The 27,484-nt window shown below is 43.3% G+C and overlaps 1 protein-coding gene across 1 annotated transcript in view; it reads right to left on the bottom strand.

The window, feature by feature from the left end:
• Positions 1 to 27,484, bottom strand: part of UBR4 (ubiquitin protein ligase E3 component n-recognin 4) — a 144,832-nt gene that overhangs the window by 54,084 nt on the left and 63,264 nt on the right. The window contains exons 52-76 of the mRNA XM_051988364.1: positions 27,171 to 27,305; positions 26,630 to 26,804; positions 23,774 to 23,914; positions 22,991 to 23,112; positions 22,113 to 22,224; positions 21,537 to 21,667; positions 21,282 to 21,459; positions 20,733 to 20,837; positions 18,927 to 19,064; positions 17,524 to 17,698; positions 16,779 to 16,875; positions 15,232 to 15,339; positions 14,769 to 14,885; positions 13,538 to 13,792; positions 12,060 to 12,209; positions 10,113 to 10,340; positions 9,040 to 9,118; positions 8,484 to 8,747; positions 7,252 to 7,420; positions 4,843 to 4,987; positions 4,095 to 4,180; positions 3,250 to 3,337; positions 2,566 to 2,759; positions 769 to 1,008; positions 51 to 189 (exon numbers count right to left, since the gene is read on the bottom strand). Coding sequence (XP_051844324.1) covers positions 51 to 189; positions 769 to 1,008; positions 2,566 to 2,759; positions 3,250 to 3,337; positions 4,095 to 4,180; positions 4,843 to 4,987; positions 7,252 to 7,420; positions 8,484 to 8,747; positions 9,040 to 9,118; positions 10,113 to 10,340; positions 12,060 to 12,209; positions 13,538 to 13,792; positions 14,769 to 14,885; positions 15,232 to 15,339; positions 16,779 to 16,875; positions 17,524 to 17,698; positions 18,927 to 19,064; positions 20,733 to 20,837; positions 21,282 to 21,459; positions 21,537 to 21,667; positions 22,113 to 22,224; positions 22,991 to 23,112; positions 23,774 to 23,914; positions 26,630 to 26,804; positions 27,171 to 27,305 — 3,771 coding nt within the window. The remainder of the gene's footprint in view (positions 1 to 50; positions 190 to 768; positions 1,009 to 2,565; positions 2,760 to 3,249; positions 3,338 to 4,094; positions 4,181 to 4,842; positions 4,988 to 7,251; positions 7,421 to 8,483; positions 8,748 to 9,039; positions 9,119 to 10,112; positions 10,341 to 12,059; positions 12,210 to 13,537; positions 13,793 to 14,768; positions 14,886 to 15,231; positions 15,340 to 16,778; positions 16,876 to 17,523; positions 17,699 to 18,926; positions 19,065 to 20,732; positions 20,838 to 21,281; positions 21,460 to 21,536; positions 21,668 to 22,112; positions 22,225 to 22,990; positions 23,113 to 23,773; positions 23,915 to 26,629; positions 26,805 to 27,170; positions 27,306 to 27,484) is intronic.

Raw genomic sequence — 27,484 nt, 5'->3', positions numbered from 1 at the left:
TAAAATAAGAAGAGATGCCATTTCTGCCCTCCGCCTGGGACTATCCTCACCTTCTTTCGATCTTCTTCATTCTCAATGGGATCCACAGCACAGCAGGGCTTGGCGTAAAGCATGAAGTCAAAGCGAGCATATTTACAGAAGCCACAAGCATTGCATAAGAAGGGATCCTTCTCATCATAGTTGATGGACCTAGGAAGCCAAGATAGTTGGATCAAAGGGACAGCAGAAGTTTAAGGGATGCTTTCAAGGTCAGAGATCATGTCAGATTTACTTCCCAAAACTCAATATTCATCACAATGGTTATCACTGGCTAGAAGGTGAAGATGACTCCAGCAATAAGGAAGATCCATGACATACTCTTGAATTTGATCGAGATGCAACACACCAGAAGTGTCAATCACACTAGCTGCATTTCTTGCCCAAACAGACTAAAATTTAATTGGGGCATATTTAACAAGTGAGATGAACAATGAACCTCAGGTAATGTTAACATGAGCTTTTCTAAAGTCGATATGCAGTTGCAGGGATGTTTATGTGCCTTTGGTGGCCCTCATTTCTAACCGAGTCTGACACCACTGAGATGCAGTACCATTTCAGTCTTCTACTATGCCCACTGAGTCCCCATAACTCCAGTAACTGACAACATGAAATCTGAGAGCAGGTCTTATGGGAAAATCCATGGACTGCCCTCCTCCCCCTTACCTCCCCCTCTTCCCCTCCCTCTCCCTCCCCCCCCCCCCCCCCCCCCCCCCCCGGTCACTCCCTCACCTGCACTTATGACACTGGTAGACATTCTCCCCACAGTTGCCACAGACCCCTGGATTGGCAGGAACAGAAGCACTGCACCGAGGGCACTGCAGAGTCTCTGTGGAAGCCTGGTAGTTTTCATAGAAGTCTGCAAACTCAATCATCAGGTTAGAAGCCACGATGGGAAGGGGCAAGTCAATCTTCACTTCGGTCTGCCCTGGGGTCAACTGTACCTTCTTGGCTTTGTGCCAACGAGCTGGCCTAGGGAACAGAAGCTTCTGGTTAAAGAGCTCCAGCCTCCTAAAGGAGCACCACTCATGCTAGCAAAAAACAAAGAAAAGAACCTCACAAGCCCTTAAGTAATTATTCCAAGATAAGCAATTAAAGGGGGAGGATGAAAAGATAGTTGATTCACTCATTTTATTAACAGTTTTACCCTAGAGAAAAAGGTCAAGATAGAGATAGTCAAGGGGTGTGTGTGTACAGAACAGACTTTGTAGTTATTTACAACACTATTTCTAAGAAAACCAATAGGAATATGACACTTGACCACTTACAGATATAAAGTCATTCGATACTCAAAGTAAGTGATGCTAAAATGGAAAACATCAAGAGGTATATCTAATACAATGACTGGGACCGAATGACCCTCTGAAGTTCCATAATAATAAGATGCTAATTGCTATCTGAACTGACTTTATTTCTCTCCCCATTAGGATACTCACTCTGGAAGGTCACAGTTACATTATTTGAGCAAAGAAGCAAAGAAAAGTGCCTTAAAATCTAGGCCAAGTGCCAAGAATAGGAGCAAAAATAAACAGCTTCACCTCCATCCCCACAGGCCCACCCCATTCCCCACCAGGTTAGAAAATTACACCAGGTACCTTGAACAAAAGCTTCAAAAAAAAAAAAAAAAAAAAAAAACACAAAACAGTGGATTTCTACCCTCAGGCTATCAATGCTGCCTTTTGGAATTAGAACTCAACTGAAACTCAGTCAGCCTGATCCCCAGAAATAACCTTCAGGGGTGATGGGGTGTTCCCTTCTTATGTCCTTCCCTTCTGCCATCATTCTCAGCAGCTTCTCATGCAGAGCAGCAGCACATCTTTACAAAGTCAACACTTTCTACATGAATAGGCTTGGGGAGGAATGAGGAATTCTGTTTTGAGGCTTTTCAAGTTAGTTCACTCTCATCATTAACACCGTGGGACCTTCCTGGGCTCTGGGCCTAAGCCTTAAGTCTGACCCTTCCCAAAAATAGGATCTTACCCTCCCCTTGCAGCTCTTTTGTTCTTCCTGTAAATCTAAACTCAAATTACAGGAGTGCCCAAGACCGTGTTACATAAAATGAGATAAAACAGGAAACATTTAGTCAGAAATTGAGGAGAGCTATATCGCGCAAATTCTGAAGAAGACCTGTGGATATACCAAAAATCTACAATGTTGAAATGAGAGGTGAATGGCCCATGAAATCAACAAAGTGGTTGCTCCTCGCACCAGCCTTTTCTATTCTATTCTAAACCAAATTGGGTATTCATATTTATCAATAAAAGATAAAAAGCCAAGAGGAAACAAGGAGAGGAATCATCTTCCAAGGGATAGGAATTGGTAGAAGACTGGCCCTTAACAAATGACAACAGGAGGCTGTCTCTTTCAAAATCTGAGCATGCTCTCTCTGGGAACTCATGCCCTGGCCAAAACAGGCAGAAAGGCAGAAAAAAGAGAGGGTACATTCCCTGTGATCAAGCCAACACCTTTACTTGGGTCTCTCAAACGTACCACATCTCCCAGCCCCTTCCCAAATCAAAAACCACCTACTTGTTTTTCAGCTCCACAATGGCCTGCACGGTCCGGTTGTTATAGTACAGATTAATGGTGCGTACCATCTTGGTGCGCTTCAGGTCCCCGATCTTCACTGTCACTTTGCTGATGGTATGGCTACCAATGAGCTTCACTACCTGCTGAGTGGTGGTGTAGCGGGTGTCCACTTTGATGGAGGAAAGCTTGATATACTAAGACAAAAAAATGTGAGACCATCAGGAGGATAAGGGGTCAGCCAGTGTGCTTCTAAGGCTATTCCCAAATGGCCCACAAGTATGTTCTACTTGAGATTACAAATTCACTAAGGTGTTGTGAAGTAGTGAAACAAACCCTAGACTTACAGTAGACCTGGTTTTCAATCTAGGCTTTCAATGACCATGTGTAAACTTGGGCAAATAATTTCACACCAATACCCATTTCCTTAATTTGCAAATGGGGATATATATCTGCATCACCTACCCATAAAGCTATTTTAAGGGAAATGTTTTAGAAACTATAAGCTTTGCAGATATAGTTATGGACAGTTATGAACAAGAATCATGTCAAGTCTGTGTTTTACAGTCTGGGTGTCTGCTCCTTGCAATTCCTTATCAGAACTGCAACAATAACCTATTCTACAGTTATCACTTTCAAAAAACACAACAAACATCATAGGGTCCTCTATGAGAGCCCATCACTTACACAGAATGGCACCTCCGGGTTGTTACACACCAAGCACGGATCACTCTCTAGGTAATAACCATCAAACTCCACCAAACCAGACAGAGTACTAGAAAAGAAACCAGTCCAGAGGTGAGAAAATCTTTAATCAGCAGCCCTGTTCAGAGTCCCGTGTTACTTAGACATACAGAAAAATGAGAAGTTTCTTCTCCTACAGTCTGGAAGTCACAGGAAGGAACTTCCAGACTAATTCAGAAGATAGTGCCTTTCCAAAGAAAAGCAGCACAGTTCTAGGTTGTGTTTCTTAATTTCTTTCCTTACTTTCCTTTAGCCAAGCACAATGAACTCATGCTATTTTATACAGAATCTAACTCTATGGTGATGATGAAGTAACTCTCATTAAGTTCAAAACTATTTCTTTATTCATGATGATCCAAGACCATCCCTAAGTTCTGAGGTTTTTCCAGTTACATCACATTTCACAAATGATCTGCTGATAAATCAAACTCATACCCTTCCTTGAAGAAATGGCTAGTTCTGAAATTTCAAAAGATAATTCTAGATATAACTTTCCTTAGGAATCTTTCAGGTTTAATAAAGAAAATGATGGAGCCCTATTCAAAGGCCAAATGATAATCATAATATGCCTTTCCTCACTGTTATTAGCATATGTGTGTGTGTGTGTGTGTGTCTCATTTTATTTTCATTTTGTCTGAAATCTCCCTACAATTAATAAGGGCCTATAATCTTTTATCTAAGCTCTGTTCACCAACTATTTCCCCCCTAATATCTGGTATAAACTCAAATACATCTTCAGATAAACTGGTGCTTTAGCCCCCAAGAGGGAAGAAAAAAGACAAACTTACTTGTAGATGTTGGAGTTAGGATGATTGGTAAGGATATGATTTTGAGTTCGGAGAATCTCTACAGCCTTCTGCGAATATTCTTTCAACTAAAACACAAGTTAAGAAATCATCCTAGTATACAAACCAAAACTCTATATGGAAGAAAACTATTTTTCATTTTTCCCACTCAGAGTTGGCCTAGTTGTTCTAAGGTTATCTCAGGCCTGGTGCCAGGGGATCTAAGGGGAGCAGGGCTAATCCCTACTTATTTCACCTGCTACATACAATTCCTTATGGTCTTAATAACAATTTTGATCTAAATTACCTAAGCATTCTAGAATCTTCTCTGGGAAGTTATCCCTGGTTCCTGCAGAAAAACTGAGCACAGTAAATTCTAACTATCTAACCAGTAGAAGAACATTTCTAAATGCATATACATTTTTTGAAAACAGATAAGAAAATGGTTCTACTTGCTCTAAGTCAACTAACTTTAATATAATTTATCTGCCACTGCTGTTTAATACACCTATGCTTGGAAAGTTTCATATTGTGTCTGCTTGTCATGTATAGCTTCTATATAAAAAAAATGCTGGGAGCATTTAATACTAAACATAAAAACAACTAAATGTGTTAAAGTGAATCTTCAATATGGGCTTCCTCTCTAGGACCTGGATATATTGTCCTTAGCAAAAGAGCAAAATAACACCATGCCTGGATCAAAGAGAACTGAGGGAGTATTTTGTCTTCCTGAGATCAAAAGTCATATTACCTTTTTCTCAGTCTGTGGAGTTTTCAATGAAAAATATCCAAGCAGGTCTACAAATTGGGCAGCCTTGCGGCCATAGGCTGGGAGTTCAGGCCAGATGGACCACATCAGATCCAATAGCAGTTCCTGTTGTGATTTGTTGGAATTTCTGTGGACAAATAACAACATAGGTTACTGAGTTAAAGGAAGCTATAGGCATTACCTCCCTATGAGGTTCAAAAACAAGAAATTCAACTTACTTTTATTAAGTGCCTATGAGACAAAATGCTAGATACAGGGGATACAAGACACACAAAAACCAGACTAATAAATTAGTACAGTGTCATGGGGGAAATGCTATACAGACATAGCACCTTAGGAGAAGAGACTATTTTAAATTGAACTGATCATGGAAGACAGGACACATGGCTAGACCCTGAAGTAGCATGATATGGGGTAATGTATTAGACCTGGAGTCAGACAGAACTAGGTTCAAATCATGCTTTGTAAATAGACAAATCACTTAATTTCTCATAGCCTCAGTTTCTTTAACTATAATATCAGGAAAATAACAGCACCTATCTCAGAGTTGTTAAGATGCTCAAATGAGACAAGTATCAATTGAGAGAACACAGTATACCTTCAATTGCCATCTACATATCAGTTTTAAATAACTGCAATAAAATATAGAAGGATTTGAACAAATGGAGCTAAGGAGAAAGAAGGTTCCAGGTGTGGAGAACCAGCCTTTATGGAAGCAAGAGAAGATGGGATGAACAGGAAGTACTGCAGCCTCACTTAAAAAAAAAAAAAAAAAAGGCAAGGCTTTTCAGTTCCTGCTTTGCTTCCATTTCATTTACCAAGGAGAAGTCTCTTTAGACTTGGAAGGATAGAATGAAAATGGATAACAAAAATTTGAGACCCAAGGAAAGAAAATATATGAATGCCCTCAACGGATCCTGGCCACTATGCCCCAGAACCAGACGAATCACATCTCAGAATTTAAAGATGTTCTAGATGTGGTTGTTGAACTCTCTTCATCTTTGAAAAATTGTGCAGAGGAACTATATTGACTAAAGAAAAACAAATGTCCTGACTTAAAAAAAAAAAAGGGGGGGGGGGGAGGCTTGAAATGAATAAGGAGCATTACTAGAATTCCTTAAAAGATCTTCAAATATGCCTTAGATATAATGTATTTAATCAGCAATAAGAAAGTGATCACTGAAACAGTGTGGAATCATTAAGAACAGATCAGAATAGACTAATCTCATTTTTTTATTGCATGAACTAGTAAATCAGGGGGATCCTGGAGACTAAGTGTACCTGAGTTTCAGCAAAGCATTTCATTAGTTTCTCAGGACAGCATAGGAAAATTCTCTGAGATATGGACTTTATGATAGGTTACTAGATTATTGACAAGGAATTAATGGAACGGATTCATTTTGAAAAGAGGTCTCCCGCAGAGTCTATTTCGGCTAGGTGCTTGTCTCTATTCTGTTCATTTTTTATCAAGATGGCATACTTGGCAAATATTTACACATCCCCAAATGGAAGATATTAGCCAAAATACTGTCATCTCAAAAGGCTGGTACTTAATAATATGCAATGGAATGGTAAAAGTACAAAGACTCATGCCTGAGTTCAGAAAACCAACTACAGAAATAATAGATGGAAGAGATGTGGCCAGATGTGGAAAAACATCTGGGGGATGGTTTAGTCTGATTCAGCAGATGATGGAGCAACCAAAAAAGCCAATGTGATTTTAAGCTGAAGATCAGAGGTACAGAATCCAGAATGAAGGGCGATGTAAATGTTCCTATATTCTGACCTGGTCAGAATGCATTTGGAATACCTTATTTTATTCTGACTACATTTCAGGAAGGATGTTATTAACAAACTGACATCCAGAAGAGGACCACCAAGATGGTGCATGACAGCCATTCATAAATATTTGAAGGGCTGGTTTTCAAGCTAGAAAACAGATTAGTACACTCTTATTCAATCCCTTCATTTTACTGATAAGGAAACTAAGGCTAGGCAGAAGTGATTTGCCCAACTTTCCCCAGGTAGTAACTAAATGGCAGGTTTGGCACCTAAATTCAAGCTTTCTGACTCATTCTACTACATCCAATTAGTATGATTTTGCTTGGCTTCAGAGAAGAGAAGCACAATCAAGATACATAAGTAAAAAAGAGGCTGGTTGGGATCCCACAGAGGAACGACCTTCCTGACAATCAGCGCTGCCCAAATCTGTTCCATTTCACCATAAGTCTTAGGCAGAGGCTCAATGACCACTAGCTGAATATACTATAGAAAAGACTTCTGATCTTTTCAGGATGATGGATCTATCCAGTTCTGAGCCACAATCCTTCTCAGACAGTCCAGCCAAACAGCCCTGAGGTCAGAACAACAAAGCCCTGACCCGGGGCCTACCTGTAAATGTGCAGTGCCAGGCAGTGGGCTTGCCAGCGCACAGAGGAGGAGTTAGACTCTAGCAGGAAGCAGCGAAGGAACTGTATCAAGGTCTCCTTGTCAGCAAATTTGTTCAATTGGTTCACCAAGGCTGTGCACAACTGGTCTTCTTGACTGCCTGAGCACTCACCTGCAAAGTGAGGCAAAAACAAGAAGGGTTAGGGACCTTCTTGGAGCTTGAGATTTCAATTTTGTTAAAGCCCAGATAAGACTAACCAAGCAATTTAAAAATCTGCCTTAAAAAAAGGGCTTATTTGCCAAAGAATGGGGCTAGCATGAAGTAATATAACAATATGCCAAAGAAGCATCCCCTCCTTGTTCTGTGATGACACTAATGAAAGAGTTCTTCCCCCATCTGGAGTTTAGGTTCTGACAGCACCAGGGCAGATGGATGTGAAAAGTCAAACATCTGAACAAGTACCTAAATAGTAGCATCATAGACTTTAGAGCAGAAAGGAACCTTTAGAGTAGATAGAAACCTTGGTTCAACCTCCTCATCTGATGAATTAAGAAACGAAGGTCCAGGGACACAAAGGGGCTTGGTCAAGGTTGCCCCAGAAATTAGGATCAGAGCTAAGATCTGAACTCTCCTGATGCCAGATAGAATAAAAAAAAAGATGACCATGTTCATGATAAGGGGCCTTCATGAGGTAGATTCCTCAGGACATATGCCATTTGTTCTGGTCCTGGTTAGCAGCAGCCCCACCAAGGCACAAAGCCATGGAATCGTGAAGGTGGAAAAGGTAGTAGAAATTAGTAGGTACAAAGCCTCCTGGACCCAAGATCCACAAAGCAAGGAAGCAACCCAAGGTTACATGAGGAGTTAGTGAAAGCGAAGTCTCCTGGTCTCTGAGCCCAGGGCTCTTGCCCAATCATACCAAACTGACCAGAGGACAACACCTCCAACAGCCTCATGAGCCTCCAGGGGTCACTGGAAGGCAATTCAAAATCATGCTTTGAATCTTGCTGATGGGGAGAACTGGGACATAGGAAGTGATACAATTTGATAAACAGCTTCTGAATTTGAGAAATAATGAGATACTAAGAACCTCAATCTGATGCCAAAAAGCACTGAAGTATCCAGGGCACAATAAACCAGAACTCAAAATCCACAGAGCAGACAGAGGCCAAGACCCTGAAGACAAACACATGAACAAAGGAAGCTTCTCAACTACATGGAGGGTGACTCTTACCCTCCTTCTCTTTCTCCTTTTCTTCCTTCTTGCTCTTTTTGGTGGATGACTTGCTCTGGGTTGTCGTTTGCCCAGAACCAGAGGCTACGGGCGCTGAGGAAGAGGAGGAGGAAGAAGAGCCAGAGGCGGCACTTGAGGATCCGGATGAAGCAGCCACTGTAAGCACTTTGCTGCCACACAAAGCACAGGAGAGCAGCTGCAACAGCACTGGGGATACTCCCTCATCCACTAGGAAACTAACTTGGAGAAGGAAATACAGGACCGCTGAAAAAGAGATGATGAGAGATCAATAAAACTAAGCCTACCTCAGATCTATCCAGCCTGAGAATGCAAAAGTGGTAGCAACTAGAATGACTTCTTCATTAGCCAAGATTGATCTCAATGCCCAATTTAACCAACATTCATTTCCTGCTTTCCTTAATTATATACCGTTACAAGGAATTCATTTTCGCTGAAAATAGGTATTGAGGAATGTAATGTGATATGGACCAAAATTTTCTGTAGCTTTTGGAGATAACGATGATGATGGCTATCCAGAAGAAGTAGGGGTACTTACAGTCATCTTTAATACAGAATTTCTGCCAGTTGATTGTGCGCTGGGTGGCAATCTCTGCACAGGCTTTGAGATGCTCCATCTGAAAGAAGAACCAATGCCTATAGATAAGTCACGCAAGTGAACAGCTCACAATACAAGCAAGCAAAGTCATTGTCCTAAGTGCAGAGATCCTAGTCCTGTGCTCTAGCACCAAATGGGGATCGTGTCTCGTGTAGGGAATAATGCCTAAAGTGTCTGACTGCTGGAGCCCATCACACTGGGATGTGAGCTTTCTCATTCTCTAAGCTATACAAGGGCCCTCAGTTTTCAGAGAACTATCCCTTTTCTCATCAAAGAAGCAGCTAGGTCAGATTACCTCTTGAGGTACAGGGAGAGAGGAAAACTCTCCTCAACAATATGTTGTTTATCTTTGTCTTAGGGCCAAGGGTAGCAGCCAAGAAGCTCAGAGAATCCTCTGGGAATCACTAGTGAAAGAGACTTTCTTTCCAGCTATTCATGTGAGATATACTCAATTCCATTTCTCTAAATCCAAACAATTTCTTAGTGAACTTATGTGTATCCCATGCATCCCATCTTAACTTTCCTTAAATAAAGAATTGGGACATCCAGTTCCCACAGATGGGAGACTAACGTTTGCACTACAGATTAGGCAATGGAATTGCTCAAGTTACCAAAACTCTAGACTGTGAACCCATTGCTTAAATCACAGCTTGGTAAAGTGTTGGCCTTGCCATAAGGAGAACACAGTTCCAATCCTGACTCTGACCCCTCCTGAATATGTGACTATAGGCAGGTTCCTTTATCCCTTGAGTTTTGTTATCTCTAAGATGAAGAAAGTATTGGTGTTCCTTCCCTTGAGAGCTGCAAGCCTTCAAGTGCTATGAAGATGCACTTTATGTGGTGGTTTGGGGAGTGTTATTCAGGAGGTGTAATCTGAGGATTAACTCCTATTTTAGCCAGCCTTAGTGATGTGATGCTCCTTATATTTAATCATATGTCTCCAGTCCAGTCCCTGGAAGGCTGTGCCCTGCTGCATCCCCATCTCCCACCCCCATGACAGCCGCCCTGTGTACCAGGCTGATGAGTGTGTCATACTGCAGGGCTGAGCCAGAGCTGGCTGTGACCACACTCGCCCGAAGGAAGATTCCCTGCTCCTCCAGCAGCTTTTTGATCCCGCGCACATGGGAATCCAGGGTATGCAAGTCCCGAAGCTGGCGGTACTTCTCCTTTGAGCCACAGATGAATAGCAAAAGTTTGCGGACTTGGCGACGTACAAATGGTGTCTGCTGGATCATCAGGTACTTGAGAAAACAATAAATAAACAGGAACGTTCTGAGGCTGAACCCATAGTACTTGGAGCACTTACAACCAGAAATTATATTCTCCTGTGCACTAGCTTTTTGTAAGCTCTCATTCATATAGGCCTGGCCAATTAATAGGTCCTCCCATCTCTACTCATTTCTTTGCTAATCCATTATGATCACAAGTCTCTTCTACTCAAAAACCTGTTGTCTTTTACTCAAGTTAGCACTGTTCAAACTTCTTTATTTGGCATAAATTCACTACCTTTTTAGTTTTTTCTCCCATTATTCTTCCTTATGTACTCTCTAGCTGTGAGTTCAGCCAAACTAAATAACCCACTGCCTAAAAACACACATTGCCTGTACACTTTTCCATGCTTTACACACACACACACACACACACACACACACACACACCCTTGTCAGGACTGGCCTGGCCAAAATACTACCCAATGTTTTGACTATGAACTCTTATAGACAGGTTAGCATGGTGACTAGAAAGCTAGTTCACATCAAGAAGTACCTGACATGACTTCTCTTTATTCCAAGCAACTCTTCTCCAGAAAGAAAGTGCCAGGTAGGAGTTCTCTCACATGGAAGTTCCATGGGTCAATAAAATCAAAGATCCCATCCCTATTCCATTCAATCCTAGAACTATCTCTTCCAGAGAGTCTTCTCCATCCATCTCCCCATCCCCAAAGAGAGTCATTTTCTTCCTCACATCTCCCTCAGAACATAGCTTAATTACATTTTAATGCATCTATCTCCCGACACTGTTTATTATAATTGTCAGTGTTCGTGTCATTCCCCATCAAGAAATGAACTTCTAGATGGCGCGAATTGTGAGAAGTCTAAACTATACTTCCCCCAGGGCTGAGCCCACAACAGGTACATGTTGATTTCTTTTTTTAACCCGCTCACGAAATATATGTTCTAGAAACTTCCAATAAAGAAACTTCTTTATTAAGTCCACCTCAATAGTAGAAGACTGAGACACAGTATAGGAAAAAAAAAACAGGTGAATGAAAAAGTAATCACAGTATCCTTCCTGCTCCATGATGAGCTAAGGGACTTAAAAGCTAGGGTCAACATCTATACACTCAAAAGAAAGTCAGAAGGGATATACCAGGATTTACTCCCTAGCAAAAAACCAAAAAAACCCAATGAGGTTATGAAAGCATGGATATTAAACAGGACACGGGCACAAGAGGACAAGCAGCAAGTCTTCTTTCCTCTTGTTAATTTAAGGCTATCACAGTTAAACTGGAGAAAGTTGATAGTGGAAGGGGCTAGGAATAAAAGAAGATGGCTTCTGCTGAACAGTAGCCTTGAATATGCCCTCACCATCTAAAAGATCAGAGACCTAGAGACTCCTTTATCCTAGTGAGAGGGTTGCAAGTTCTGCCACATCCCTGAATGAACCAACCAGATGGCACCTCCTCCAGGAACCCCTTCTTCACAGCCCTACAGAAGTGACTATCTGCCCTCAAATTTCTTCTGGAGCTCTGTCTGGCTTTCCTTTGCCCCCATCACACTGCATCACACTCAATATGGTTGCCCCATGCCCTCTCTCTGCTCATTAACCTATACATTTCCCCACGTACCAGAACTCTGTAAAGACTCCTCACTCCACCTGCCACAGAACAGAGAGGCACTAACAAGTCCTCCTCGTACAGGTCCTCGTACAAGACCAGTCAGTCCTTCCAAAGCAGAACTCACCTCCGACAGGAAGTAAAACCATGAATGGTCAAACACCGGTGGCGGGATGCGAGAGTTGGTGTCTGCGATCTTCTTGATTTGGTATGGCAGCCGGAGCACCATCTCGGTCAGCAGCTGGGTGTAAGCCTCAAACACGTCCGCGGCATGGCCCTGGGCAGACAGCATGGGTGAGAGTGAGTGAAGACGCATTCAGGAGTGCTTCCTGCCTGCACACATTTACAAAGAAGGCTCGGCTGAGTCACAGCACTCATCTACCTTACGGCAGCACACACTAAAACCAGCTTCAGGAAAAGGAATCTTCTAAAGGGCAGATGAGTTCATTAGCTCAGCTCCCATAGCCAGGGGAAGGAAGCAGGGTCCTCTGGCTCAGAGGCATCCCATTTTGTACTGCTGCTTATGACACAGGGCACCATGTACATATACAGACACCCAAAGCCAAAGTTGGCAAAGAGACAGTGGGTACCAAGAAGTTAAACAAAGGACCATCTCCCTGGATGCGGCTCCTCCGCACCCTGTACTTCTAGCCCTTCCCATGCCAGCAAAAGCACCCTTAGACTTAACACAGCTCGGGGAATCACAATCAAACTATGTGCCCATAATCACCGCCCTCATATACAAAAGTCCTGATGTAAGGAAAAAACCTGAGACTGCCCCAGAGAGGAACACAGCCCAGTGGACAGGAGCCCAAGGACCTCGAGTGAAAAGACTCAAGTTCAAATCCAGCCTCAGCATGACCCTGGATAAATCACTTCACCTGGTACCTCAAGTTTTCTCATCTGTAAAATGGGGATGAGAATAGCACTGACCTCACAAGGTTGTTGGTAAGATCTGTAAAGTTCTGTAAACCTTAAAGCAGTCCATAAATACTAGCTAATTATTGTTGCTGTTCTCTGTTTAGTTAGTTGAGCAGAGAGAGTCTGGGACACACAGGCTGTTCTTGAGGGCTGTCTAGAAGGAAGCTGAGGACATTACATTTCTGCACATGTATTTCACTTAAGATTATTCACAGGAGACCAGGCCGAACAATAAATATCAATGCTAGTATAACTACTCTGGCTCCTATCATTGGGATTCAAAAGGTCTGTTTGTGCAGCTGGAAGCCCAAGAATCAAAACTGAAACATTATCTTTGTGCTATAAAGGGCTTTTCATCCTGAAGTTTTAAGCAACCTTACAAAGAGTACTGGATTTGGAGTCAGAAGACTTGTGTTAAGATCCCAGCTCTGCTGCTACTATCTGTGGACCCTTCCCTCATCTGTCAAATGAGAGAAGTATATAAAATAATCTTTTGCAGGCACCTTTCCCTCTAAAACCCTAAGAACATTCTTTGTGTGACCATGACTAAGAAGTAATGCTCTTCTTTTTACAGCTGAAGACCCCCAGGTCTACAGTGGAGGAAGGATCTGCTCTAGGACACTTAGGCCAGTTCCCTCTGGAATCCCCCATGCACAGAGGAGAGAAGTTATGGGGAATCTTTACCTTCACATACTGTCGGAGGAAGAAGGGGCTCATGTCAGGGGGGGAAGAGGTGGTGTGGGGTTTCAGCAGTTGGCTGGTGGCCACAGGCTCCTCGTCACTCTGCTGGCTCTTCCAGTAATCCAACAGAGACTTGAGCACATGCAGGCAGTAGTCCACAGCCCCAGAGCTCAGCAGCGCAGCTGCAGTGGCGCTGGAGATGAGGGAGGACGACTGAAGGGAAAGCAGAGAAGGGTTACACATTCCCTGGGAGGCTACCTGTGAAGCAAGGAGGGGACAGATGTAGAGTTCGGGGCCAGCATCGGCGAAGCGACAAGTCAAGAGGGGCGGCAATTTCCAAAGCAGCACAAATGTTTTTCACAACTCTTTTGACTAACCACGGGGTGAAAAGAAACAAAGAAACATCCTTTCTTTGAGTCTAATCTTTCTTACACAGATGTGCCCTGAGCCAGGGGGCTAGGGACCACGCAGTCAGTACTCTTGTTCCACTGAGGTAGGAGGCTTCCTCTTCTTCCCAGGGAACTAGGGGGTGAGACACCTTTCCAGAGAAGAACGAGTGTGCCCCAGTCTAGGCACTGCCCAACAGCCCCCTCCCCCCCTTTTCCCAGGGTGTCCTGCAACTGGACCAGCTTCTGGAGAAGGCGAAGATGAGAAGCTCAAATGAATGACAAGAGGGAAAGAAAAAGCTACTGTAAATAAAACCATTAGGAGAGTCTTGCAAATCCCAACAAACCCCACAGCTCATAAGCTCATTAAAATTGGATGCAGTTCAGCCTCAATTTCTAACCTCTCAGCTTTGTGTTAATCTTCTTTCCACCAACACACATACACACACACACACACACACACACACACACACACACACACGTGCGCGCGCATGTTCCTGCACATGCAACTTTGTCTTTGCTCTACTGCTGAACTTAGAACAAACAGCAACAGAATCTGCTTAGCTATTCCAGGTTGGGCAAAATAGTCCTCCTCTTCCTAAAAATGGACCTGCCAATATCCTTCAAGCTTTCCAGTGACTGACTGCTAGGTGGACTCAAGGGTCTGGAAAGGCTCCGTAAGAAAAAGCAAACCCTCCCCTGTCTTCCTACAGTGGTAAAGACTACGGGAACCAATGTCCAGAAGCAGGTGCTTTCGCGGGGCCCACACACCAGGCAATGATAAGTATCTCACTATTCCCAGCCGGGGCCCCTCTGGCCTCGCCTCAAGAAGCCCACGCCAAGCTTACCTCACAGATGGAAGACTTGGACCCTGACTTGGTCCTGGACATGAAGACACTCAACAGCCTCATCACCACCAGATGGACCTCATTCAGGGCACAGCGTTCATTCTTCTTAGAAACATCCTGCACGGACAAGACCAATAGCACCAGTTCTAAGTGGAAGTTCTGAAACCTCCCCTTAAGTTTCTGGGATGATGACTCAGAGATCACTGGGAAATATAGCATCCAGATGGAGAACTAGAACTGATACAGAACTAGAGCTTGAGACAGTCAAGACGCCACATGGAATGGGTCACAAATGCACTACAGGATTCAATGAGCAGGCCATACAGGAACTGCTCTGACATAAGAAATTGGAAGAGGAAGTGGAATCTCTATCAGAGCTTCAGCCCCTAGACTGAGGCTTGAGGAACAAAAAAGAGAGATTCAGGAGGCCCTCCAGACTGCAGAAAGGACTCTCTCAACTCACCTTCTTGTCCATGCCCAATTCTGCAATAAGCTGAGACAGCAAGTTGTCCAGAGCACCCTTGTCCTTCTCATCTTCTCCATCCAGATCAGTTGTGAGCATCAGAATGACCTAAAAAGGAGCAGAGAGGCAAAGGATAAAATCTGGATTCCTAGAGAAGAAAGGTTTCTATACAGGGTATGTCAAAGGGCAAGGTTAGTCCTAATTTCCTAGTTTTCTCTATTGATAAGAACTACATTTCATTTATCCACATAGTATGCCTACAAGATGGGCTGGGACACAGGAGTGGGGATTATTATCCCCATTTGACAAAGATGGTTTAAGTTAAGAGGTGAAACTTCAGCACTGAAAGCGAAGATGAAGAGAACAAGCTCCTGACAGGAATAGAGCACCATTAGAACTATCAGGACATAACAGAATAAGAGGCTGTGTGGCATAATGGAAAAAATGCTGGACTTGGAATTAGGAGAGACCTGGGTTTGAATCCCACCTGACACTTACTAGCTGTGTGACCATGGGCAAGTCACTTAACACCTCTGAGTCTCAGTTTCCTCATCTGTAAAATGGTGATAATAATACCCATAGTACCTACTTCACAGTGTTGTCATGAGGATCAAATGACAATGTCTACAAAGCACTTTGCAAACCTTAAAGCACTACAATGTTAGCTCTTATTAACATCATCATCATTATAGTATGGAGGGAAGACCACCATACAAGAAGTTAATCGATCAAGAAACATTTACTAAATGCCTTATTTTCCAAAAACTATGCTAGGGGAAAGACACAAAGACAAAGACTTAACAATCCCTATCCACCAGATGCTTACGATCCATTGTGGAAGATACAGGCATAATGTAAAATACATAGATATAAATATGGCATAATTTTGGGAAGTAAGGCACCAAGAGTAGGGGCAGGTGTGAAACAGTGGTATCAAACTCAAACAGGGAGGGACCCCTAAGGTTACTCATCTAGTCTGACACCCAATGTGGAAGGTGATGCTTGAGCGGAACCTTGAAGAAAGCACAGTCTTCTAAGAGGTAGTGGTGGGGGTATAAAAGGAAATAAGAGGGCCATATGTGAGGAACAGGAGACTACAGAATGTGTAGAAGGGAGTAATGTGCAAAAATAATAGAAGAATGCTAGAGAGGCCCTGGACCTGATTTAAAGGATGGCATACTCATTATATCGTCCCTTTAAGCTCAAGACCACTACAAAAGATGAAGACAATTGGTATGGGGGATGACTAAAGTGCTGGCCAGAAGGGCCTGGTCTCACTCATTGCTCCTTTACTAGCCACTCATGACCCTAGGTAATGTGTTTCACTTTTCTGGGTCATAGTTTCATCATATATTACACATGAGGGAGGTGGTCTAATTAACTTTTAATCCCCTCCAGTTTTAATATTCTGTAACACTACACTAAGCAAGACCTTTTACTACATTCTCCAAAGGCAGGAGCCACGTAGCAAGGGGAGAGAGGTAGGGTGCATGATCACAGCCTCCGCACACACAGGGTAACCAGCTCCAGGATGACACAATTTATACCTGCATATAAGGGATAGCTCGGACACCACCGACATTGCGCAGCTGGGGTAAGGTCTGCAGCAACCTCTCCAAAAGCATCAGGCGGACCATGTGCAGTCTTATGAAACACAAATTTAAAAAAATCAGACATGGGATAATCATTATAATGTAGAAAAAGCGGTGTCTCCTGAATTAGGAGTAAACAAATGATCATTGATCAGGAAAGGTCCTTAGGTGGGGAAAAATATTCTATTGCTGCAATCAATAGAGGAGTCCATCCAGGATGGCTAAATGAATGCTCAAAAAGCCCAGAACCTTTCTCAAGTCAAAAAGATCACTGCCATCTCAATAACCACAGTAAAGTGACAAGGCCAGTCATCTAACCATTTCAACAACTTAGATTAAGAATTGAGAGCTTAATACCATTTTAAGGATAGCGATAAGGCAGGAAAAACTTGTGGAAACTAAAAAGATTAACTTTTTGACAACTGCAATGGGATTATTAAAATAAATGTGAGACTAAAGACATGTTCATGATCTCCATCTGGGACAAACTTAGCTGTCTTTGGTGCAAATTCAGCTGCAGGCAGGGAAATAAAGCAGAATACCTTTTGAAATCTCTTCTAGCTCTAAAAGGCTTTAATCAGTTTTTTAAGCTTTTTGTGTTTATAGTATTAAAGTAAAATCAACCCCTTCTCTTTTGGCCACCAATCCTCACCTGCCCAGGTAAGAAGCATTTTTCAGATTGTACCTTCTGGGTCCTGACCTGTTACTGGTGTTGACGTCTCCTTCAGCCTCCCCTTCTCCCTCTCCCTCAGAGCCATCTCCTTCCTGCTGGCCTGTGGTGGTACTGATGGCTCCAGTACTGGAGCTGACACTGCCTGGCCCAGCTGGGTGTCCCTCTGCTGTAGTATCACCATAGGCACTGCTCCGGCCTGACACTGAAGAAAAGCATCAGAAAACATCATCAGCCCCAAAGAAAAGCAATGTACTCTCCCTCCTCCTCCCTCTGCCCCAAGTGGCCCATCAGGATTATGGGTAGAGTTTGTGGCCTTCAAATAATTTTTCTCCACATGAAATTAAGAAAGCTAGAGCCTCTAGAGAGCTGGAGCTCATGAGTTTAGCTTCCACACTTTTCTCCTGAGCTAAGCTACCTGGGGCAGTAAGTTCCGTTCCCCTTTGGTACGAAATCCTTCTAGGGTTTAATTTTTCAAACAGAAATTTTTATCTCAGGCCAGTGATCTCTATTCAACCTAATTCAATTAACTAAAGTGTCTATCAAACTTAGTGCTAGACACAAAAGGAAAAATGGTACAGCCCTAGTCTTCAAGGAGTTTACAATCTAATGAAGCAGTTGGGGTAAGCAGAAAATAAAACCCATACACGAATATGTGCCCTACACAAGTTAGTCTGAGATTAAAGGAGAACTCCAGAGAAAATGCTTTAAGAGAATTTTTGGAAAGAAAGCTCATTTTCAGCCACCCCCAATTCCCTATCCCTACCTCCCATACACAGAGTCCTTCAGTGAACTGCTATGCATTTTGGAAATGTACGCTAATTTTAATAAGCAAGGGGAGGAAATCCTATGCAGAAATAGGATCCTATGCAGATAATAGAAAATTGTTTAAAAATTTTAGATTAACTATTAATTGGGATTTGAATCCCAGTGGTACACCTCTACTCTCCTTGATGATACCCCTCTACTCTCCCTGATTATGTATCGTTCTCAATATTCTGGGCTCAAGATACAAGTCCAAGCTGTAACCTCTAGGTTCAAGCTTAGTCCCAGAGAAAAGATCTGAGAAAAGATCTCCCTTGGCTTCTGCCCAGAAGTAGGAACTGTGGAATACTATATAGAACATCAACCTTTTTCAATGCATCAGTTAGATTTGTGGACTTCTTTTTTCTTCCTCTTTTAAGATTCTTTATAAGGAATGGCTTTGGGTTAGGGGGTGAAGAAAGGGATACAGTGAGAAATACAAGTGATGTAAAAAGATATAAATTATAAGAAAAAAACTTATAACTTCAATTATATCTCAACAAGGAGAATCAAACACTTTAGTTCAAGCCATGTCCACTTGCTGCAATCTAGGCCTAGCATCCAGGCAGTCATTTCTCCCTTTGTCTCTACCCTCTCCACAGGGAGGTCAGGCTCTCATGAGACATTACCACTGTGCTCTCCAGCCACTGAGTCCACGGCGCTCCCTCCACTCTCGGAGCCTACACTACCGCCATGATCGGCAGGAGAAGTCCGAAGGGTGGAGCCATCGGTCGCGGCCGTGCTGCCTTCGTCATCTGATGCTGGAGCTAAGAGAGTAACAAGAGCTGTTACAGGTAAAAACATTGCTTTGGTGTGACAGCAACAAACCACACAGTGCAAGGGACACGATGCAGTTTACATCCTGTTGTCCAAGAGATAGCTTTGCTGGTTAATCTCCAAGAAAAACAAACATCATACACAGCTCACTGGTACTCAGACAAGTGAAAACCCAGTTCACTGGGTATTTCCTTAGCCATTGTGTTATGCTATAAGTTGAGTATTCAACAAATTTTTCCCAAATAAAATGCATAATGGTCATTAGTATCTAAATACTAGATACATTAGTATCTAGGTGTCCTGAACACCCAGGGACTGGTCATAACCACCCAAAACAAGGGACTCTTAAAATTATTGTGAGCATTTATCTCTATTTTCATCTCTGAAGGAAGTTTCCTTTATGAAAAGCCCATAAGGTCCTCTCATCAACCATACACCATGAGCTTTCACAAACCAGCCCATTTCTCTCCCTCTTTTTTAAAACATCATATGGCATGAGGAAAATTCAGTAGGAAGTTTCAGACTTTCTAATTAGCCTCATCAGATGCTAATAATGAAGCAAGGAAATTCCCCAGAGACAGCCACAGCATCCAGGATCAGGGCTGAACTGAGACAGAGGAAAATGCTGGATGCAACACATCAAGAAGGACCAGCCAGGAAAGCCACACAGAGCACAGTTAAGCCACAGTGCACAAAAGACAACATCCACCTCAAAGCTCTAAAACCTTGGGGGCAGTCATCCAACAAGCCTTAAAAGAAGCTACAGGCCATGGCGGTGGTTGTGGGTAGGGGAAACAGTAGGATAGGTTGATTTCTTCTTTGCTCATCTTCTCAAGATAAGATATCCAAGAGAAAAGAAAAGAGACAGAAAACAGGGAGCCAAGGTCTAAAACACACTGGACTGAACCCTTGGCCTATGAAAGGACTGGGTTTCCAGTAAATCCACTTATTCAGGCTCTCTACTGCAAACTCTTCTTCCTCTCATCAGCCTCAATTTGGATCTAATTCTTTACCATTTATACCTTCCTGAGGACACGAGTGAGGAAAGTGAAAAACTGATGAAATTCACGCTGGTCAAACATTTCCTTTTACCATATCTGATAAGTTTTGTTGCAAAGAGGTTGAACTTAAAAGACTATAATGAGGTTTAGGAATTATCTGTGAATTTCCAAGTCCATGCTATCCCTCAGTCTTTGAGCCCAAAGGTAACTTGGGTTGGTCAAACTGATGCAAAAGTCACACGAATTTCACCTGAAGCATTCTCACTTCTTGCCATTTCAGTTTTACCTACAAGTGGTGAGAAAAGATAAAAGATGGGGTCTGTATTTCCTGCCCCAGATGCTACAAAGCCCTCCAGTGGAGACCGTCCGGCTCCACAGAGCCTGGACTTCGCCAGCCACCGGGCCTTCGCTAGGCCTGCCCTCGTGGCACCAGGTGGAGTAGGACTGCAGCAGGGGAGGGACAGAGAAGACAGACATGCGCTGCTGCCAAGCGTTATCTACGTAGACGCCTCTGACGCACGCGGCCTCCAACCAAAGCCGAAGCCGCGAGCGCGAGATGGCCCGTCAAAGCAGCTGCCCATCACACTTGCGCAGCGCAGGCAGGGAGGCTTCAGGGGCCAGGGGCCCTGAGCCTCTCTCCTTGCTGCGGACAGTTACCTGATGCTGTGGTGTCAGAAAGGGTTCCTGCGTCCAGGGAGGAAGAGCTGGGTGCCTGGCCGGACAGTCCCAGGCTCTGCAGGCCCAGGGCACTGCTGCTGCTGCCTGGGAAACAAGTGGAGAGTGAGCATCACACCCCCTCCAACCCCTTAACCACAACACTGCTCAGGCCACCTGCTGTTCCTGAGAGCCTCTAACACCAGCGCGTGGCTCCTTCCTGGCCAGCAGGAGGTCTTTAAACAGCCACTGCCGTCCACCCACCAGGCTTGGGTGATGGTGGGAAGCATCCATCTGTTCGAACAAGGACACGGGCCAGAGAAGCCAAACTGATTCAGGAAGAAAGGACCAAAGAGAGAGGCCTGAGAAAAACTTATGATGAAATCCACTGAAGGCGACCCCTCTGTCACTCTCCACCTGTGTCTCCGAGCAGCAATTACCCAGATCAAAATCATCTCCCAAATCTGGGAACAGGCTAATGAGTCACATGAAACCATTCACTACAAAGGCCATTCCTGCAGGGCCACAGCAATTGCCAGGAAAGCCTTCTACCTTGCTGGTCCTGTTGTAGGCTCAAGGCAATGGCCAGCTCCACCATAGTCTCATCATCTGCATCAGGAGGGATGTCCAACATAGGAGGGAAGCCTTCTGCACCAGCCAGAAGAGCCTCCAGGGGAGAAGGATTGCCATTGTTCACGTTCTCAGCCGTCTCCAGCACCATGGACTCAGACTGCAGGGGAAAAGCCTGCTAAGTACCCCTGAGGGCTGTGAAGCCCAGGGCACCCTCCCCAGCAGGCTAAGACTCACCACCATCTCAAAGTCGCCATGATCCACCTCATTCTGCTCTTGGCTCTCCTGCCGGATGTGCCCACTCTCCGGAATCCCTGAGGACTGCATCTTCTCATCAGCATCGTCGTCATCATCATCATCCTTGTCTCCTGAATGAGAAAAGAACAGTCAGCTTGGGGATAATGACTTCTTCCTTCCTCTATCTACAGCAGGTTACCTCATGTGCTATTAAAACCTCTGGGTAACAGCAATTCAGCTCTCAGAGCTTGATAGCTTGGATCTTACTTGGAACTCCAATCTACACCTAGCCAGTTTAGTCTGAGAAGATGAAGGTAGCAGGCATTTCCACCTATTCCTGGGCAGTCTTGGGCAAAAAAGGAAAAAAGATGCTATCAAGCCCATCTGTCTCTCAGGGGAATAAACCTCAATCTACTGTTAGAGAACCAAGAGAGAAGTAACAACAGTAGACCTGAAAAAAGAAGCTTAACTCTAAATTCCAGAGAGAAGACTGATTATCCAGGCACTTGGATGACCTGAGCCCTTGAGCACTTATAAGCACCATGTGCCAAACTGACAGCCAGGGCCCTGCATTACCCATGGGTGTGTTGCTCCGAGGGGAAGAGGGCAGCGTCACATGTCTCCGCTTGTTCCTGGGCCTTAGCACTCGGATCAGAGCCTGTTTGCAGGAGAAGCTCACCGCAGGATCCTGAAATATAAATGAAAGCCATCACACATGGGTTTTAAAGTAGTTATCAATCAACACCTACACTTTCTAACTAATTCTGAGACCCCATTGTATCAGATCAGCTTTTCATCCCTGACTCCTGACCTACTACATAATATACATCCACCACCGTAACAGATGAGTTGTCATCCAATAAAACACCAGACTGTTACATAAAATGAAGTCAAGGTAAGTTCTTATATTTGTTTTTAGTCAAACAAAAAAATGAAAAGTTTCTTAGTGATGACCTTAGTTTACAAGCTACAATAATTTGTGCTTCTAATTTTTATATTCTCTTAAGATGGGAACACATGGAAATAGAACATAAGCCCTTCAGAAATCTATTCAGTTGCCATTAAAAATGATTGATTCCTATTCTCTCCACTTCAAAAATCTATTCAAGTTCAATTCACACATTTTATAGATTTAAAAATGAGGCTCAAAGATGTTAAATGGTTTGACCAATATAAAGGAGATGATCAAAAAGAGCTAATAATTCAAAGCAAGGTCCCAACTCCAAATCCAGAGCTTTTCCCCTATACCATACTGCTTTATTAGTCACCATCCCAGAAATTCAGTGGGTATTAAAAAATATGGGAAGAAGAAATAAGTTCTGGCAGCAAAAGGCCTCATTAAATTTTCCCAATCTGACAGGGATATTCTTTAAAAAAAGATTCTCTACTCAGATACTCGGCATCAACCTCTGTGAGGTTGTTACAGGACAGTCACAAAGTATATCAATACATACGGGGCATAGGAGCATCTGCATATAAATCTTGGAGGCTGTGTTGATACAGTCTAGCTCACAAGTACAATAGCCATGGATGATGTCCACCAATGCATTAACAGTAGCTTCAACATGGGTCAAACCTAAAAATGGGGAAAATAATTAGAAAATTCAAGACTGCTCAAGATTGAAAGGAAACCCTTACCATTTAGAATGGCTAAATTCCTGTTTTTTGGCAGGAAGGTTATTATCAGAGAAAAGGCAATAGAGTGACAATGAAACCAATGAGATGGGGCAGCAAGGTGGCACAGTGGATAGAGCACCAGTCCTGAAGTCAGAAGGATCTGAGTTCAAATCTGGCCTCAGACACTTAACATTTTCTAGCTGTATGACCCTGGGCAAGTCGCTTAACCTCAACTGCCTGGGGGAAGGGGAGAAAACAATGAGAGTATAGGTATTATCATAGCATGTACCTAAAATAATTTCAATCTCTCAATCAATATCTCTCTCTTTCTCTCTCAAACAATCTTCAAACGACTTGAGATACCAAATATTTCACGGGTTAATAGTTGTACAGTCACCAAGAGGAATTAAGTTAAGTAGGGAGCTGCTGTTTTGCCAGAATATACCAGCAGGTTCCACCTATCCCAGACTACTATCCACCACCTCAAGAACTCCTAGCCCAATACCTGCTACATAATAACTGCTTAATAAATGCCTTCTAACAGTTGTCTGACCATTCCCTAAAAAAAAAAAAAAAAAAAAAAAACAGACAATGCAGCAGACTACTATTTAATGAAGTACCTGGTAAGCAGGCAGGTGCCAAAAAGGCATTCTTTGGTTTAGATGCATGCAATTTCCAAAAGTGGTTGATGAGCTGGGTGATGAAAGTACAGCCATCCCCTTCTGTATGTTTCTGGGGCTCTTTCCCCTCATCCACTCCTTCTAAGCAGCAGAAAGAAAATTATTAGTGATGGTAAGTTGGGGATGGAATTTAATTTTCATTAGAGTTACCTCAAGTCAAGGATATTTGCCCATGTATGGAATTTCAATGGAAGCCCCAATCAAAAGGGGAATTGTCTCAAGACTCTTAACAGAAATTATAAAGAAAAAAATTAGACAAGGGAAGGCACATTTCAAAACAATTTTACCACTGGCCTTAAAGAAATGGGAGAGGTCTAGGGCCTTTCTTCTTTTGCCATCAGTTTCTAAGTTTTTCTAGAATAATTCCAGGGCTACAAATTGTGAGGAAAAAGGATGAAAAGATGATGGATAAGGAATAATTTGAGCAAGGATTGATTTTAAAGAAATCAACAAATAACTATTCAGAAGCTCACTTAATAATACTGGCATAGGAGCTCTATAGCAAAGCTTCTTAAACCATGGGTCAGGGATGCAAATGGAGTTGTGTAACCAAATGTGGGAGTCATAAAAAAATTTAGCAAAAGTAAAAGGTATCAAACATTCTATCTAGATTTAATACTTACATAAAGTATCAATGTAAAAAGAAAAAAGAAACCCAAGCACATTCCCCTCATTAATATGCAAATTTGCTTTCATCTTTAAAAAATGGTAAATCATATGTACGCCAAAAATTTCCTTAAAATAAATTTTTTTATGATTTATTATCAGTAAATGTCTGATTTGTGTACCTATTTAACATACCCACATATCCAGGGTATTTCTCAGGCAAAAAGGGGTCGCAAATATAAAAAGTTTAAGAAGGCCTGCTCAAAAGTATAAGGGTAGAACCAAAACTGGACAGTGGCCACTGAATTAACAAAACAACTGCTGAACAGCGGAAAGACAAATACTTAGGGCCCTACCACAATCAGAATCCAAGTATGGCTTTGAGTTATACCCCACAGGTCAAGAGAGTTAAACTTTAGAGGGCAAGCAAAATGCTGTCTTATAAAACATGTTCTGCCCAGAAATAACATTATGTCTGTTACTGTCGATGCTAACTATGAAATAGTAATGTAATAGAAGGGGCCCCTATGGCAACATCTACAAGCTAAAAAATATTTTAAAATGGACAGCTCCACAGAAAAGACTTCAAGAAAAGTCTTTTCTTTTCAAAGTGTCTGACAATAGCTTAGTCAGCCAAAGACCAGTGGGAACACTGAAAGGATGAATGGGTAAAGAGAAAGTCACTGACTCAGGGACCTGCAAGCAGTATTCAATAAAGGATTATCCCCTTTTCCAGAATTCTAAGTGCTTCTATAAGTAAGATTCTAGTCATTTCAACTCAACAGACAGATAAAAAGATGAAAAAGTCTCTTATGTAATCTACAACAGAGGATATAAGAGCTTGTATACAAAAGATATTAATACAAACTATCAAAAAGCAACGAGACGAAACAAGCAGAAAGAGTAAATGTAAGGAGAAATCCATTCTAGCTGAACAAGGTAACTAATAACAACAACTAACATTTAAACAGTATTTATTCTGTTAAAAACTGTCACAACAATCCTGGGGGGTAGGTGCTGTCATTCGCTTAGTTTTATAGATAAGGAAACTGAGGACAAAGATGACTTGTCCAGGGTTACACACAGCTAGTAAATGTCTGAGGCCTGACCTGAACTCTGACTTTCTCGACTCCAGGTCCTGTCCTATCCATGGGGTACCTTGTTGCCCCCAAGATCTTTCCCAAGACAAGGGAATGCAAACAAACTAGCTTAAGAGCACTGGGTTTGGTTCTGCAAACCTTGTTTTAAGAAACTTAGGGCAGTCAGATGGCTCAGTGGAAAGAATACCAGTCCTGAAGTCAGGAGGACTTGAGTTCAAATGTGGCCTCAGACATGTTCTAAGTCTAACATTTACTAGCTGTGTGACCCTGGACTAGTCATTTAACCCCAATTTCCTCACCAAAAAAAGAAAAAAAGGAAGAAACTAGTCATATGGAAAGCAACCATAGACAGAAGACAGAGGGCAGATCATTGAAATGGTGAAAGGATTCCAGATGATGCCAAGTGAGGATTAACCGGAGGGACCGAGGGTGCTTAGTCCGACTAGAAACAGCTTCAAATATCTGAAAGACATGGAATAAGGACGAAACTTGCTCTGCTAGTCCCAGATAACAGAATCAGGAACAACCCTTAGCACTGTCTGAAAGAAGAAAAGGCTTTCCCGGGAGGTGGGCCTCCCCTCACTAGAGGCCTTCAAGTAGAGGAAGGTCGGCCTCAGATTTTCTACGTGCCATCATACTTAGGGAGGGGAAAAGGACATCCCAGGGCAGGGTACAAGTGAGAAAGGGTCAGATGAGGCTGAAGAATGCCAAACAGCATCATTTATTAGGGTTGTAGAAGAAAGCAAGAGAAGGAGTAGTGTTAGGCTACACAGGGAGGCCCTATGACCTCAAAAAGACTGTACTTAACCTCATCTGCCAAGAGCAGCAATGAAGGTTTTGAAATAGGAGTGTTATAATCTGAACACCCCAATAAGATGATTACTTGTGCAGAACATGTGACAGATTAGAGGGGGCTGACGCTAGAGTCCAGGCGACCAAGTGGGCAGCTGCTGCAAGATCCTCAGCCATTATCCTGTCTTTCAGGGACAAGAGCCACAAAGGCACTCTGCATCTCCCTCTCGTTTCTCCTGTGGGACAGTCAGGAGCTGGGAAGATGAGGAAGGGTGTGGCCACCCAAGGTTCCATTCACCTGCTTCCACCGGGGGCACCTTGGACTCGGTGAAATGAACCAGGTTGTTGGGGCGCATGATGGCAATAGAGCGAGCGGTGATCACGAGCCGCTGGAACACCTCCGGGTCCAGCTCCTTCCCGTCTCTGCTGGAGGAGTTGAGGCACTGCACAGCTTTACTCAACAAGGCCTGGTCCTGTTAAAACAGCAGGCTCACACGGGACTGGCCAAAAGCAGGGGACTAGGGTTGCAGCCTAAGGGAGGGTGTGGGAGGGCGCAGTGGCACTCCCTCCACACTCCAGTGGGCAGGGAGTGGACAGGCTGCTGCAGGTGTTAAGGAATGAGAAACCACTGAGGATTACAACCTCTTCACCAGTCGGATCTCAGTTCTCCAGGTTTACGCCTGCAGGAGAGAACTCATCTTCCCCTCTGTATCATGTGATGGTTCCCACTCCCCAGACTCTATCAGAGTCTCGGCCATCTCTTGAGAGAAGGAACTGGCAAAGATGAATTTTAGGGGTGCTTGAGCTCTAAGGCCCTGAAGGAGCTCTCGGATGATTACCTTGTGGTTGTGATAAGCTGAGCGGCTGGTGTGAAGGCTAGCAAGGAGGCTCTTGGTTTGCTGCTGGACACTGGATGGTGCCGGCATGGACAGTAGCATGGTAGCCAACTCCTGAGCTGCAGCCTTGCTCTTTTCCTGGTCCCAGAGAGGAGGACATAGAAAGTGAGGACACAGGGATTAGTATCAATGTAGACACAAAGGGTCTGTTCCCAACTCTCCCTCTCTCCCTTCCCCCACCACTTTAAAAGACCTGTCTCTCTCAGACTTGGCCAGGGCAGGACCTCAAACTCTAGACCAATCCATGCCCTTGTGAA

This window comes from Antechinus flavipes, chromosome 3 (genome assembly GCF_016432865.1).
Source record: "Antechinus flavipes isolate AdamAnt ecotype Samford, QLD, Australia chromosome 3, AdamAnt_v2, whole genome shotgun sequence".
In the NCBI taxonomy this organism is placed as follows: domain Eukaryota; kingdom Metazoa; phylum Chordata; class Mammalia; order Dasyuromorphia; family Dasyuridae; genus Antechinus; species Antechinus flavipes.
Note: the sequence above shows the minus strand (reverse complement) of the source record. Positions and strands in the feature narration are given on the sequence as shown.